Source organism: Gallus gallus, chromosome 6 (assembly GCF_016699485.2).
Source record: "Gallus gallus isolate bGalGal1 chromosome 6, bGalGal1.mat.broiler.GRCg7b, whole genome shotgun sequence".
NCBI classification, from domain to species: domain Eukaryota; kingdom Metazoa; phylum Chordata; class Aves; order Galliformes; family Phasianidae; genus Gallus; species Gallus gallus.
Genome location: NC_052537.1, coordinates 18668038 through 18683889, shown reverse-complemented (window position 1 = coordinate 18683889; position 15852 = coordinate 18668038). Strand labels below are relative to the sequence as shown.

Genomic DNA, 15852 nt, shown 5'->3' with positions numbered 1-15852 from the left:
GCTTAGAGCACCAGCAGTCACAGATCAAAAGTGAGGTTGTTACCAATGCCAGCAAGTAAATATTTAAACCTCAAAGATGTGCGGAGAGGAAGGTGAGATGCTTCTTACAAACAACCTCTTTAGTTGCTACTTTCAGCAAATCCATTCCATTTTGCATTTCAGCACATGCTGTCACAGGAAATTCTCAGCAGCTCGATTTACCAAAAAACGCAGCTAAAAAATGATAGCATTTCCCCCCCGACCTCCCCAGCAGAATTGCTTTTATTTATTTAAAGCTTTAGAAAGCAATCTCATTTTTGTCACTGCAAATTACCTAGAGCAGAGTGAGAATGTAGACTGGGTTTTGATGTCACTGTCATCCTTGTATACCCACAGGACTGCCTAGAAAAAGCAATGCTTGACCGGTTTTAAGCTTTGGTTTGTGCGTGCAAAGCCTTTTTGGGGGAAAAGGATTTGAAGCAGACTGTGGTACAAAAATTGAAGCTCTTTTTCCCCCTTTGTCTCCTAGAACTAAAGGTAAAAAGGACGTGCTTAAGCCAAAAATTGCACTAACTACAAGCTGCAGGTTGTGCTAGAAAACAGAACTGGTGTCCTTTCAAGTTCTCTGCATGGGATTTTTTGTGTGTGTGTTGATTTACTGCGTGACTTTGAATAAGTCATGGTAGCTGCAACTCTAAACACTAGCCTTTGAAAATAGAAGGAGTATTTGGGTTCCTTATTCTTTGTGTCCCTTTCAAAGCAGCTGTTCTAAAGCTGGTGTGTTTGATACTCAGAACTTCAACTTGCTGGCAAATTTTGAGCAACTCTTTGTAATGCCAACCATGACATCCATGTGCTTAGTTTTCCCGATGGCAAAATCATGAGAATGCTGTCTATATTCATGATTTGTCATTACTTTCTGGCTGCTACCCACAGGTGGTCAGAGGCTTGTGAACAGCCCACTGGGATGGCAGGACCCCTGTCACTCCACATGAGCTGCCCTTGTGCCAACACTAGTTGGAGCTCACGTTAATTACTTCTCTCCAAGACCAAGCAGTGGCCTTTAGCAGGCTTCCCTGCAGCTCAGAGCTGCACTGTAATCACCCAGAGCTGCAGGGGGTGCTGGAAAAGCAGCACTGAGCACCTTCAGACCACGTGTCAGGCTTCTGTCTTGTTCTGCGTTTTTCTCCCTTTGCTTAACCTTTCTGGAGCCAGTTATCTTCATAAGCTGCTGTTAAAGAGGCGAGGACACTGCCTGCCACAGCAGGCCTTCTCACTTGGTCACTTTTGATGAAAATGAGATGTATGTAGCCACTGTGTGACGTTTCTTTCTCTTTTGGCAAAGGAGACCACTATTTGTAAGGTTTGTTCCTACTGTAACAGGCATGATATGGGGTTGAAAATATCTCCTTGGCCAGTATCCTAATGCTCAGTTCCCAGGATGTGCCAAGCACTGCAGCTGGAAACGTAATCAGTGACAAATGAGTTTCTTATCCTGCAAGAAACCCACATACTGGCATTTCTTCTCTTTTGCCAGGATCTTATTATTTCTGACATGGAAGAAGAGCTTGCAAATTGGCTCTGTGGGCAGATGCTGCCCATGTGTCCCCTGAGGGACAGCAGCGTGTCCAGGGCTTTGGGAGCCTGAGACACACTCTGCAACAGCCACAAGAGGCCTTTCTGAAGAAGGGGCATAGATGCCAAGTGCTGGTGCTACTTGGCATGAGCTGCACAACAGAGTGAAGAAGGATTGGCCTTAGGGTTAAGAAACTGAGCTGCAACTTCAGAGATCCTAGCTGTAACTAATGTAGGTTACTTCATGTCTGTTGTACCGTGGCTCCCTACCAATAGAGGTTAAGTTCCAGGAGAGTGAGACTGTGCTCGTGTTGCCACTGAGTATGTCGGAGATGGGCATGTGCACGTGAACAGATGTGCCGTGGCCAATGCATTTAGTTGTTTCTTGGCAGCACCCTTGGATCAATGCTGAACCTGTGTTATCTTCTTTCTTTTGGACTTCAGGGAAATGCACACACTTCATTGTCTTCTGAGTTGGGTAATAGTCCAAAACTTTATCTAACTAACTTTCCATAGTCCTCTGCTTACGTACTGCTGGTTTTTGTGTGGGAATGCATTTCTCTATGTGGAGAATGAGTAATGCCATGACCTTCCTCAGTGTAAGCACTCTGTAAAACAATATATTAATGTTCCTGTTCATACTAAGTTTATTGTACAGAATGCTAACCAAAGATGAAAAGACACAGCATCTCTGGTGTCTACAGAGGAGCTGTAATTCTGGATGCCTCCGTTGTATAATCTACTGTGGCTCCTTTCGTGGTAACAGAAGAAAATCTATAATCACTGTTATTATACGTGGGTAGTACAAATGTACTACCCAACCTGAGAGCATATGAGACAGTTTTTCTTTGTGGTGGGCCAAGATCTTATGTTTCTGGTTAAACCAAGGAAAATTAATAGCCATTTTCACCAAAAAGCTGAGAGTCTCCAGCATTACTCTATACGCTAGGCGCGTAAAGAGCCTCATGCTCTTCTTCTGTGCATACCACAATCCCAGCTAGCTCCTGCAGAGACAATCAAACGATTCACCCTGAAAAGCACGATGACACTTAAATACAGTTTGAACAAGACCAGTTATGCTCCTTTGTGGTCTCTCTTCCTCCTCCCTGTAACCCACGAATACCTCAAGTTTAAGCCTGTTGCACCCAGTGAATGTTTGCTGCTCTAGTTGCTATGCTCCAAAGCCCTCTCTGCTCTAGGTGATGTAGAAATGTAGCCTCCTTTTCCCTGAAAATGCCAAGGAAAAAAAAGAAAAATCTTTTGCAAACCAACCACTGTTTTCTTCCCTTGAACCACATTCTTGTGTTGTCAGCATACAAGTGTGGAAATGTGTGGTGCTGTGGTTGAAATAAGGGATGTGAGTCATGAGTCCTGAACTTGTATATCCCAATTCCTTCCCCGAGTTGCTGCCTGACCTTGAGTAGGTGGCACAATCTAGCAGTGTCTCCTCACTTCCTCCCCTCTAGGAGCTTCATCTATCAAAGCTGGTAACAAAGAAGTAAATTGTGCGTCATGAGTGCAGGTTTAGGTTTGACTAAAGTGGGATATTTCTGTCAGATTTGGGTGGGTTTTGGTCTGGCGTGGCTATACTTTGAGGCTGGTAGTGAGCATCGAGTATGACTGATGGCACATAAATTTGTTTATGCTTAATGTCACCTGTTTCTGTCCCAGAAACAATTTCTGTCCTCAGAACCAACAGGCTGTATGGTCTGCACTTGGACCTTGCTGAGGCTGTGGCTGAAGTAACTCCAAGACATGTGATGTTTTGTGCATTCCTGCAAGAAATCTTGTGACTCTGGCCCTTCTTTCAGGAGGTGTCTGTAGCCCACTGCTGCATTTTCTTGCTAAGACAGAGCTAGAAAAAAACATGCAGCTCCCTGCTGAATGGAGTGTGATACAAAGTATTTGAATAGCCTTGTCTTCATTACTGGGATGGGTTCTCCATATCACCTGCTGTGTTGTCCTTTCCTTCTCTGCCTAAGTTGGATAAGTGGTAGCAGGCGTATGGCAGTTGGGTTATAGGGATGTGCTCAGTGTGAAGTTTATTTTGCTGATGGATCCTGAGTCTAGCTGAAAAGGGCCAATTTCTCTGGCTGAGCTTTTCCTCCATCCAATTCATAGAGCTGGCTGATTTAGGAGAGAAGTGGCCCACTTCTCTCCCGTGTGCTGTTGCACTGGATTTTAAACATAGTAGATCGTTCCCAGAGGACCCATCCCTGACTTTAAGAGGTGCCATGTACAAATGGGACCGTGACCTGAGGCACAGTGTCTGCTGATGTGCACTTCCAGCTGGGCTGTAAGTAGTTTGCTGCTGCCTCTTGGATCATCTTTGTGCTTTTGTATGCATCTTGTTCTGATTTTCAATTTAGTGAATGTACTTACAGCCATTATAGGGAGCTCACTGTTAGCATACGAGTGATTTATAACCCATGGCACGCTGATTTTATTCTCTTCCAGTAGCTCCGTCACTAAAGGGGAGGGACCGGGAGGGTTACCAGTTCATATCTAAAGATGGCAGATAATACACAAAAGAAATAGAGGGAATGCATCTCCTTTTTAAAAGCAGTACTGAAGAAAACTATATTTTCATTGTTGGACACCCCTGCTTTATTGAATCTTACTTCTAAAATCCTCTTCCATTCAGTCAACCCCATTGTCTCTGGCTGGTTCATAGTTCTAGATTAGCATCAATCCTGAACAGCCAAATGTATCCCCAGAAAATTGTCACTGGAAGGAGATGACCTGTCCAACTAGAAGATGTTTAAAGAGCCAAACTCCCATACAAACAAATATGTTATGGTAATTACATTGTTTTGATTTTGAGACCTAATAGCTGAAAATGGCCACATATATAAAAAGAAAAAATTACAAGTTAATAAATTAAACATCAATAATTGATGTAATAACCACAATGTTACATAACAATTAAATTTTAATCATTTCCATTCATTTATAATTAGAAATTAATTATACATCTTATATTTATTGAACTGAAAGCATGACCAGCCACCACACAGCTGATACAGGAATCTCTGACATTTCCAGTCTCATTTTTCAACACAAAAGCACTGTCTCAGTCCCAAATGTAAGAGCAGGAGTTAATAAAAGTTACTGGACTGGGCCTGAAAGCCAGGCAGGCTTGGGCTTTATGTGACAAACGGTTTCATTGGCTCACTAATTTCTAGCTTGTGTGCTGCAGGGTAATCAGTGCAATTCCCAGGAAATCCATGAAGGTTTTAATGAGCCGTGACATGTTCAGCGCACAGTCAGCATGGAGCAGTGCAGTGCAAGGAAGGTTTTGGCAAAGGCTGCTTCACGTAGGTCCTGGCTGCTGAGAAGCCAGCTGCTAATCCTGATACTTGCCAGTGCACTCAAGCAGTGGGGGCTCTGTACCTCCCTGCTTTGGCTCAATCTCTACAAAATGACTCCCTATAATCTGCCTCATTCACAAATGGAGTAAAAAGGCCTTGGTTTTGGTCCTCCAGTTTTTTCAAAATTCAACTTTTACAAAAGTGATTGACTTTAAAGGTGTACAGCATGTTGGTTTCTCAGTCTTTGTGTCAAAGCATTCAGTTAGCTAAACTGATTGGTTCTCTGTAGATGCTAGCTCTTCAGCATCTTCTTTTGCCTCAGATTCAAAGTTTTAGTATTCCTTTTATCTTTACTATGCTTTTTTTCAGTTACACATTCAGCAAGCATACAAACTCTATTCTGTTGAGATTTAGAACTCCACTTTTGCATTGGTAGACGCTTAGGAAGTGATGGTAAATGCTAACAAATCAGATGTATTTAATTTCATGACCTTGTGTTTTGGACAACAATGTGAGAACCTCTAAACTTTGAAGGAATGATTTTTTAATTCATGCTAAAACATAAAGGCAAGACTCATGTTTTCCACAATCCAAATATTTATAGAAATTCTAGGTCTTTGACTGATGCTAATTCTTCACGCAGGTACCCTCCCTGCTCTTAAAAACTGGAGTGTAGAGACTCCATAAGCAAAAATGCGGGTGAATGGAAACTCAAAATTTGTAATGGGAACAATATATTCTATTGGGTCAACTAACTCAGCTAAAAAGAAGAAACAGACTGACGTTAGCATGCACAAACACTCCAATGTGCACAGAGATGAAACTGGTTTTGATTTTTTGTTAAATAAATACCTGAGTTTTTTCTTGAAACAAACAAAAGTGACAGCTCCGGCCAGGTGGGCTGGATTTTTGAAATACTTTTTTCTAGGGTGTTCTTTGTATCATGGGTAAGGAGACATTCCCATGGTAGTGTGAATTGCATGGATCCTTTCTCTTGAAAACTTGTGGAGTAGTAACTAAGGACTTCTGGGCAACAAGTGCTGGGGAGCGTTGTGCTCAGCGCTGTGAAGAAACTAGCTGAGAAACAAGATGCAGTGGCTTTCAAGAGGTTCCTCCCTTCCTTCCCCCCACAAACCACACACAAAAGCACATCCTAGGTGGTCGAGGAGGCATTGCCTAGAAGTACAGAGTGCCTGAATTGCACATGTGATTGTTACACTGGGATAAAAGCTGGAGTCAGGGCAAGGGCAGATCCTGCTGCTTCAGCATTTGTACTTTTTGAAAAGCCAGTTTGGCAAGCAGCGTAACAAGAGCCTAACAAGTGGATGGACATATGGGGAGGCAAAATAATTGTGCATTAGGAAGACTGTGCAGATGTGAGCTGAAGCAAGGGCGTAACTCCATATGGCGCTGCGCTGACCTTCGGTTGGTGCCTGAATGACAGTATGTAGTGCGGGTCGCACCATCTGAAGGACGCTCTTCAGGGAGAGGGGCTGAAACCAGACAAAACTGGATTTACACAGATCATCTGCTTCCTAGAAAACAATAAGGCAGCTACTGACAGCTGTTGTGCCGGAGTTCACTGTGGTATTCCTGGGCCGTGCAGCTCTGAGCCCTTCCTTGAAGCACTTGGTGTGTAACATGCTTCTGGAAAAAACAATACTGTTATTGCTACTAATGCGGTGGTGGCTTTTGATCACTGTTAATCCCTCGTGCAAGGAGAGCAGAGATTAGCATGCAGGATACCTTTGGAATAACGTCTTAATATTTCTGTCCCTGATCTCTGTGTTCCAAGAGCCTTCAAATGTGCGTGGAGAGGAGATTACTTAATCCTTTCAGACACAGAGTATTAAGAATTTTGTGGCTACTTTAAGAAGCAGCTTGCTTATTTAAGAAACTGTCAGAATTTTTTTATGAAGCTAATCCCAGAGGGATGTGCCCATGAGGCAGAAGAATTGCTGTGGTATTTTGTTGTTAGGAAAGTGTGATGAGTGCGGGGCTGAGTTCTTCAACCTGGAAATCCTTTGATGAAATACACCAGAGAAGTTAAAACTGACCTAGGATTTATTGTCATTTGTTCCCCTCTTTCCCTTTGGGCTGCTAATCCTAACCCTGCCTAGGAGTTCAGCCTTGATTTATCAATGGCTGCTTGAAGTGCTCAGGAGGATTTGCTCTAGTATTCACCAGAAGTCTTTGATGTATGAGATTGTAGGCTAACACCAATAATCTTTTGTGAGGAAGTGTCACAATGCATACATCGATCAGACAAGCCTCTATCTGTCAGACTCTCCCAACCCAACCGTATTTTTCCTGACACAATGCGGCGCATGGCCTTTAAATTACCCATCTGTCTGACAAATCAGTGAGTGTGGCAGAAACTGGCAGCAGCTTGACGTCGCCTATCACTTTAACTGAAGTGAAAGTAATGCAAACAGATTTATGGGATCCCCTTTGATTATAGACTATGAATATATTTGGAATTGATGTTTGGGGGAAAGACAACAGAGGCAGCAAAGGCTGGTAGACAAAAGCGCTTGTGCTGGGTTTGCATCTTTGCATTTGTTCTGGGAAACTGTTCTGTTTGCTTTTTTCCCCACTCTGTATGTTGAATCTTATCTGAATACCTCTGAAGATCTCTTTTGTTTTTTTCCTTAAGTGATTATTTTGCCTTTCTAAATTCATAAACTCATAAAATCAAGGCTGAATTTTCTTAAATGTAGAGTAGTACAGCTATTAAATTAATGTGTATCATTCACTGCCTAGCAGTAAATACTGCTGATTTTTAAAGTGAGCAAAGCAGAAGACAAATGCCAGTTATAGGCTGACAAGGATGGCCATTCGCTGCAGCAGTGGGAAGGACTTGAGTTCTGTGAGAGTAGAGCAAAGCACTGACTTGTGAGTTTCTTCAGTTGTGTATCTTTGCAGAAGCTGCCAAGAAGCAGGCTTTTGCCCATTGATGCCTCCATGCATCTGGCCCCAGCACAGTGTTGCCTTGAACCAGGTTCATAAGCAAAGTCTGCTTTAACAAGCCTGCTTTTTCAGAAAGAGGGTTTTATCCTTCTTATTGGGGTGGCTGTTTGAGTGTAGTGGTGAATTTGTGATGGTGAAAACTGGGACTGAGTACATCTTATGCACAGGCAACAACATGTCCATTCAGTTAGCTCTTGGCTGCAGCTGAGCCCTGAGCCATCCAGTCCAAGTAAGTGGTAGGGTGGTACCATTTGGGCGTTAGTACATTCGTTGAATCATTTTCTGAACTCCCTGAAGCTTGCATAAGCTTCTCTTGATGCATGGCAGAAGTAGATCTGTTTGCTTTTCTTCAGAGAAGTCATATACTAAAAAGATTTTCTTTTTAAAGGAGTAGTTTCGCAAACCAAGATACAGGCATTGTAAGTCTCTTAACAAAACAGATAGACGTGGCTAAGCTGTGATGGCCTTTGTCTGGACTCCAGTGGAAATTGTGATTTGTGGAGTTGCCACAGAAACACAGCCCATTCCCTGAACACCTTTGGTGTTTCCTTGTGCCAGGTAGCACTGAGCCAGCAGCGATCTGTCCCTGTTACAGACTTCTGTATCCCCTTTTTATCACAATCATCTATAGCTGGAGGGATCACAACCTACAGCCGCTTAACTCTGAAGGAACCCTGAATTCTACTTGAGGGGTATTCGTATACTTTTGAGCTGAATGTTCTTTGTTGAACCCAGCCTGCAACCTAAACCTGTGCCCAGTGTCATGGCTTTGCACATCTTTGAAAATTATGATGGGAAGGTGCCCTCTGGATAAGATGCATGCTTCCTGACATACCAAACTGCTTTTTTGCTTTTCCCCATGCAGTGTTTGTCCTGGAAAGAGAAAAATAGGTAATGTTTTCCTCCGTGATAAACCATAGAGGGTGTTTGTATGAGGATTGTTGCTGCACGGAACAAAAAGGGCACACTGAACAAAAGAAAAGGTGCTGGCAAATGGAGTTCATCACTAATGGCTGGGTACTGGCCAGCCCACAGTTATTTGTGTGGAAACCACATCCCAGTAAAGATGAGCAAAAAAACATAGCCTCTGTGTGCTTCTGATAATTGTATAGAAGCTGTGAACGACCTCTGTTCAATATCTGAAGGGCTGTTCATGAAGCGCTACTCTACTGAAATTATGGGGTTGAGGCTAATGGGATTAGCCAGTTCATCACGTCAGCCATTTGAAGGCTTCTGTAAATGGGCTGTTGGCAGTGTCACTTCTTCATTTTAAGACTGTCTTCATCTCCAGCCCTTGTATGTGATGATGAAAGACTTCCCTGAATTCCAGGCTTCTGCCAAGCTTATGGCATCTGGGTTGTTGCCTAAGTATCTCCTCCCACCTCTCCAGCTGAGGAGATGGGTATGGAGATGCCAAGTGTTGCATCTCTGCACACAAGTTTGCATCTGTAGGGGGGTTTCATGAGGCTTCCATAATGACGGTAGGCTGTTTTGTAACAAAACATGTGACCATGGGGAGGAGCAAGTAGAGCAGACAGGTGAGGTCTTGGTGTCTGATTGGGATTGCTCTGGCTGCTCCCCACAGGAAAGGGGAGGTTGTCTTTGGGGTCTTGTCCCTCTTCCTACCTGGAACTTGTTTGGTGGAAATCTATATAAAGCATTGGAGCTCCCTTTGCACAAGTCCCACACCTAATAGGCTTTTATGAGGACAACAGGGGAACCACATCTACATTTGGAGCACAGAAGACAGTGTAATATCTCAGCACAGTGTTCAAAGCGTGGCCACCATCTAGGCTAGCATCTCTATGAAAAGGAAGCTACAGGTGGTGCCTTTGTTAATGTTGTTCCTCAGGTATAATCCTGTTTCTCCTGTGAGTTTTTTCCAGCACATCTTTATCAGTAAGGGAACTCAACAGGCAGGAAGGATTCTGTGGTGGAGCTGTGACAGTAGCCATGTTTTGCATGGCCATAATATCAAAGAGAGTGCATGTGAGTAAAGTCACACTGAGCTCCTTTTTGGCTTAAACCAGTCCCAGGCTATTTTCCATAGGCAGTAGCTCTGAAACACAAGGAAGACTTTTGTTTGTAGTATTTATCCTTAGTACAGCATGGCCTGAATATCATGTCTAGGATTGAGTGAATGACAGTGGATGAAGATCTGTAAGTGCATCCTGCCCCTCTGCTTACAGCCCTTTTGGCTAGTTGCTGCTGAGTCAAAACACATGCTTCTTATGAATAATGAATTTCTCTTTACCTCCAGGGGAGATGCATAAACTTCACTCGGGTAAAGTCAGACGGGACCTCTGCGCCTTACAGCCCACCACCAAAGCTGCCACGACGGGACAACGTCAACCATGCTCCAAGGAGTCCTTCTCCTCCTGCGTCTCTGCAGCCCCCCTCCAGGCAGCCACCTCCCGGGCCTCCCCCATCCCGAGCCCCTCCTGGACCTCCTCCTTCACGGCCACCCCCACAGCCCATGGCTTAGAGCGCAGCAAAATCCTGAGTGGCAAAACATGTCTCTTTGCTGAACACGGCATATTTATTGAGTATTGGTTTACAGTTAAAGATAACAGAATTTGTTGCTGGTCAGCAAAAAAAAAAAAAAAAAAGAAAGAAAAAAGAAAAAGAAATTACAAAGTGTCAGTTTTAGTGTATGAATATATTTATACCACACGTGCTGAGTAAACATTCAGTGGATAGATTCAGAGCTATGGGGTACACAAACAAACCAAAATGATCAGCTAGATACAGTAGCAGTAGCAGCTTTTGTTTGTATACGTTTCAAGATCTATTTACATGCGACATTTGTCTGACTCGGTATGTCAGATCATACATTAGTAACTTTAGCTGGATACACGTGCATCTGTTGTTTTGATAGCTGCCACCTGCAAGTTGGTTAAACATAGTTCATTGAAGAATTTGCATTTTTTCCCCAACAGTACTGCATCCAGATGTTAATACAGAACAATGATTACAAAGATAATTTCTGCCTTTAGTTCTGCTGGTGGAATTTCCATGAAAGTTTATAAGGAAGCTATAACAATAATAAGGTAAAATGAGACTGTGCCATTAATTTAGCATAGAAGAGGGGTGTCCTTCTCCTGACAAAATCAGTTTTGAGCCTGCCACGTCTGCATATGTTTAGATTAGGTTGTGTAGGTTAGTCACTGAAGTCCAGATTTTGGTTCCAGAAATCCAAACCCTGAACAAGACCTGGGTTCAATGTTGTCCAAAGTTCAGAGGAATTCCAAGGAACTTTTTGGCTAGGTATTTTGTTTTCATTCATAGAAAACACCTCAAAATTGAACAAAAATGTGTAATTTGAGCGTGAATGCTACCCTATGCAAACTGTATGTTACATAAATCAGGAGCATTGATGGACCGGTTCCATTGCTGTTTAATCACAGAGAAATTTCCTTTCAGTCTTATTGCCAAGCAGAACTGAGTCCTCTTGTGATTCAAACATGAATCCTTCTCAGTGGCTTTCTTTAGGTGGCCTGGATCCCCATAATCTAACCTTGCAGTCTACCTGTGGTCAAGAGAGGCATGATGGGAAGTGTCAGCATTAGCTTCACCTTCCCCCCCACTCTTCTATAATGTTTGTCTGGAGGATTTCCAACCACTGACTGCTTGCTCTTGACCTCAATTCTGTGTGTCATCAGAAAGTGATGTGGGCACCTACACAGAGGTAGGAGTTTGACGCGGGACTGTGGGACAGCCCATGAACAGTGTTCGCTAAGCGATAACTGTGTGGGTTGATCCCAGATCATTCCCTAGTGAATCAATGTAACACCTGAGCTTGCTTTTCTCTACCAGCACCTATCACATGATATTGGAAAGAGTGGCTGCAAATCCCTGTGCTGGTTAGCTTAGTCACTAGCTGTGTTGTTAGGATATTTGTAGAAATAATGCTTATGTTGCATTATGACTCTGCATATATCTATCTCTACATCTGTGTGTAGGTGGGGGTGTGTAGCACATCACACTGGTTATTGGCATATAAATCCACGCTAAAGCACTAACTGTATCATGCGACTGCTCCAGATTTAAGGCTTTGTTATGCAGATTTTACAGGCATATAAATTTGTCCTGTTGCAAACAGAAATCAGGCTTACTATTGCCAGTGGAAGTCCCACTTGCGGAACAACATACCAAGCTCTTATGGGTCTGTGCTGATCACTGTGACATGCCGTGTGTATGCAGCTGAGGCTGTCTAACTCAGAAGAACCACAGAGCCTCTTTCTTTTCTTGCACTGCTCTGCTCTCTTGAGTTATGCCCTTACCTCATGTATATTGGTGCAGGTTGTGGAATCACACTCATGGTTGTCCGCTGGCCTTGGAACTGTTCTGCATTTAGGACAGAGCTAGCAAAGCACTTCTGCATGCATTAAAATGTCCTGCAGGTCAATGGAAACATTCTTATACCCACTACTTTGCTGACCTGTGACTACATCGTGAACAGAAAAGAGAATTGGGATGCACTCAATCCTCTTCTCATTCCTTTTGGTCCCTTGAATAGGGTTTGCAAAATGTGGTCCATAAGAATGGATTTCTCTTTGGAGGAGAAGTGTGTGTAAGTGTGTATGTGTCTGTGTGTGTGGGAACTGTGTAGGTTTTTATGTTTGGTTTCTCTTCCTTTACAAAAATTGTTCAGAGTAACACTCCCATGGATGGAAAGGCAACACAGTCATCACTTACCTCCATTTCTTTCAATTGAAAAGTGAAACTAAAATATGCCAATTTTCTGCTGCTTTTCTGGTGAAACTCCACTTTTGACACCAGTGGAAGGAACTGGATGACTCCAGTGAGGGGATGGGGACCTGGAAGTGGAGGAAGGTGCTTTAAAAGCAGAAATCATTGGCTAATATTTGTTTTTTTACCTATGGAATCCTATGTAGATTTGCTGGATCTAGGACTTGTTGTAATGTGAACATACAGTTGAACTTAATAGTGTCTCATGTTGTCCGTGTAAGAATCACGAGCCAACAAATGCTAGTTAGGACTTGAAATTGCACATAATAATAATAATAAAACAACCCTGCCACGGCAAAACATGGCCTTTGAGGCTTATCTGTATGTGGGATTGAGGCAGTCCCACATCTCTTGTCAGCATGTGGTGATCAGATTGTAACAATGGTGAATTCCACAAATGATGTAATACTGAAAGGAAAAATTTGCTTACAGATTTTGTATCTCTTCACACTTGTGACTAATGGGTCAGATGTGAAAAAGCCTAGGAGACAGCTACTTTATTGTCTTGCTCCCGTATAAATCTTGAAGAGAGGTCAGTAGAGTCTTTACAGATTTGCATTAATGTTACTGTAGAATTTGACTTAGTTTCAGTGAGAATGGGAGTGTTGACTTTACAAAATCAAACTTCCAATATGTCTGTCTCTTCTGGTTGAGGAAATTATCTTCCTTTGCCACAACAGCCAGTCTTGCAGAAACAAGATGCTTACATTTTCTGCATAATGTGCAAGTGCATGAAGAATAGGAATGATCTGGGTTTCTAGGTGATCTCTACGTGGTAAAACGGAAAGCACCATGAAAATCAAATTCAGCATAAATGGAGTTCCCAGCATCTTCTCTATATAAAATTAAGCGTCTCTGATGGGAGCAGTGCAGGTTTAGGTGGTAGTTTGCTGGTAACTTGGGAAGAAGAGAAAGTGAACCTGACTGAATTGCCTTTGCAGTGGTGGGGCAGTAAATATACTGCACTGGTTATGGAAAGGCCTTTTGTCTTTGGAGAAAAATAGCCATTTGCAGTGATCTCGTGTGCTATAACAATGCAGGAGGAGAACCTGGTTGCTATTTTACATTCTGTTGAGCTTGCTCCTTAGCTGATGTAAATAAACGTAGGCCAACTGAAGTCAAGACAGTAATATTGGTGTCTGTCAGCTGAGAGATGTCTCACAATAAAGGAAGGGACAAAATCCTTCCAAGTGGCTTGATATTTGACTATGTTTATTTTGGTACGCATATATATCAGTTGTGATTGCAGTACTTACACTGCTAAGAAATGTTCTCACGTGGGATGATTCCCCTGTATGCTCCAGCTTCTTGCATCATTAGAAACACAAAAAGTGAATATCTATTTCTTCCCCTCATCCAAGAAAAAAACTGAGGATCTGGGGAGCCTTTGGCTCAAAGTTAGCACAGATGTTAAATGGCACAAGGAGCAAAGATGTGGGGAGAGAAACTCAATGTGTTTAAAGCTGATATGGAACCACATTGATCAAAGCATATTTATGGTCATCTTTCAACCCCATTGCATGTATTGCCATCTGTGGGAGTAGCCTGCAGAGCAGGCGGTCTTAAATGCAAGAAAGAAAAAGAAAGAAAAAGAATCAGCTCCTCATCTGAATGAGCGAGCATAACAATGAATGACATTATTTCATGAACTGTACCAGTTCAAATGCATGTGCACCTGGTGCTCCTAATGCTTTTTACTCCTGTTGGTCTTTAGACAACATGAGCAGTAAAATGCTTTCTCTCTTTAATTGTTAGCTGGTTTTATTGCTATTATTTTGTTTTGTTTTTTTAAAAAAACAACATTTCACTGAGAAGACAGCCCTACTTCTGTAAATATAGAGTTTAATTTGGAGGAGACAGCACACTTCTGGATGTTACTGCTGGACAGTTATTTATTAAAGGGGCTTAAGGTGAATAAATACAGGTGGCTCAGGATACATGCATGCAAGTGTGATAATGCAGTATAGCATTTTCAGTTCTCGGTAGTTTTGGGGAAGGGGGAATTTTAGGGTCATTGTAGTATGTTTAGAAGTTTGTTAGTGATCTGATACTTTCGATAATGCAATAGAGATTCCTAACATTTAACAGTGCTTGAAGAGATTACGATAGATTTTTCTTTTTTTTAAGGGGGTGGGGGGTAGTGAAGGAGAAATGTTTTTGTTTTTAAGGGAAAACAATGTACTGTACTAAACCTTTTTCTAAAAAAAAGAAAAAAAAAAGATGTGTGTTTTCAGAAGCAGTGGGAATGCTGGCTGACAGACAGCCTGGGCACGGAGATGAGGGACAGAGGAACCAGATGGATTTCTGATGGACAAAGAGGTTTTAAATGGGGATGTGGGTTTGTTATTGATACATGTGGTACAAATTTCTGTAACTGACATGCTGCTTCCATGTTATAATCATTTAACCTTTGTGCATTTTATGCTCCTGCTCCGTTTTTCTGAGAAAACCTTGCAAATGTAATGCCTGCATGCAAATGTGGGAGATGTAGCCAAAGTCTTGTAATCCAACATAATGTAGTCTTAATGAATTCAAAATCAACAATAAAAGTGCTTACTGGTTAATCACTACAGAGAATTTCACTGCAAAGGTCATTTTGAGAGGGACTAAACTTGTCTGTGCCTTGTTGCTCTCAATTCATTGTGTGACTAGGACAAGGGCATGTTCCGTGTTTCAGTTTCCTGTTTCTAGCCTGAGAATTGCAATCTTTGCCTAATTCAAGGGCATGGCATTCCTTTTTTAGAGCTCTTCTTGATCTCAGGTTGCAGGGTAAAAATGCTGGTAAAATTCCACTGAAGTTGGTGCTCAAATGCTGATTGACACATGGAATGGGATGTACGCTAATTGCTATCTCAAAAAAGAAGTCCAGTGCCTAGAAAAAAGATTTAAAGCAAGGTAAGATGCTGGAGCTCAAATCTTCAGCAATCAATACATTCTGTGGCAAATCCTACATCCGTGAAAACTATGTGGACACCTGCCTCTAACAAGGGTTGGGTGTCTCAAGCACAACTGCTGATTTCTAGGAGCCTTGACTAAGTCTGCAGGATCTGATCCTAAAAAACCTTCTCCCTCACTGTCTCTGAAGCTAGTTTATTTTCTTCCCTCCCTGCTGGTAAGGCTTCCTCTGTATCTCTCCAAGCCCCGCTGAGGATTTCAAGGGTGAGGGGCTGGTGGAAACATGATGCAGGCAAAGAGGTCAGGAGGGATAAACCACAAAAATCTCCAACCCATGTAGGCTGCAATTATGGGCAAACGAGGATGCTGC

General features: G+C 42.5%; 1 protein-coding gene across 1 annotated transcript in view; it reads left to right on the top strand.

Annotated features, from left to right (window-relative positions):
- Positions 1-15157, top strand: part of ANTXRL (ANTXR like) — a 51674-nt gene extending 36517 nt beyond the window's left edge. Inside the window, 1 exon segment of the mRNA XM_015288443.4 lies at positions 10096-15157. Coding sequence (XP_015143929.1) covers positions 10096-10320 — 225 coding nt within the window. The 3' untranslated portion in view covers positions 10321-15157.
- Positions 15158-15852: the final 695 nt, after the last annotated feature.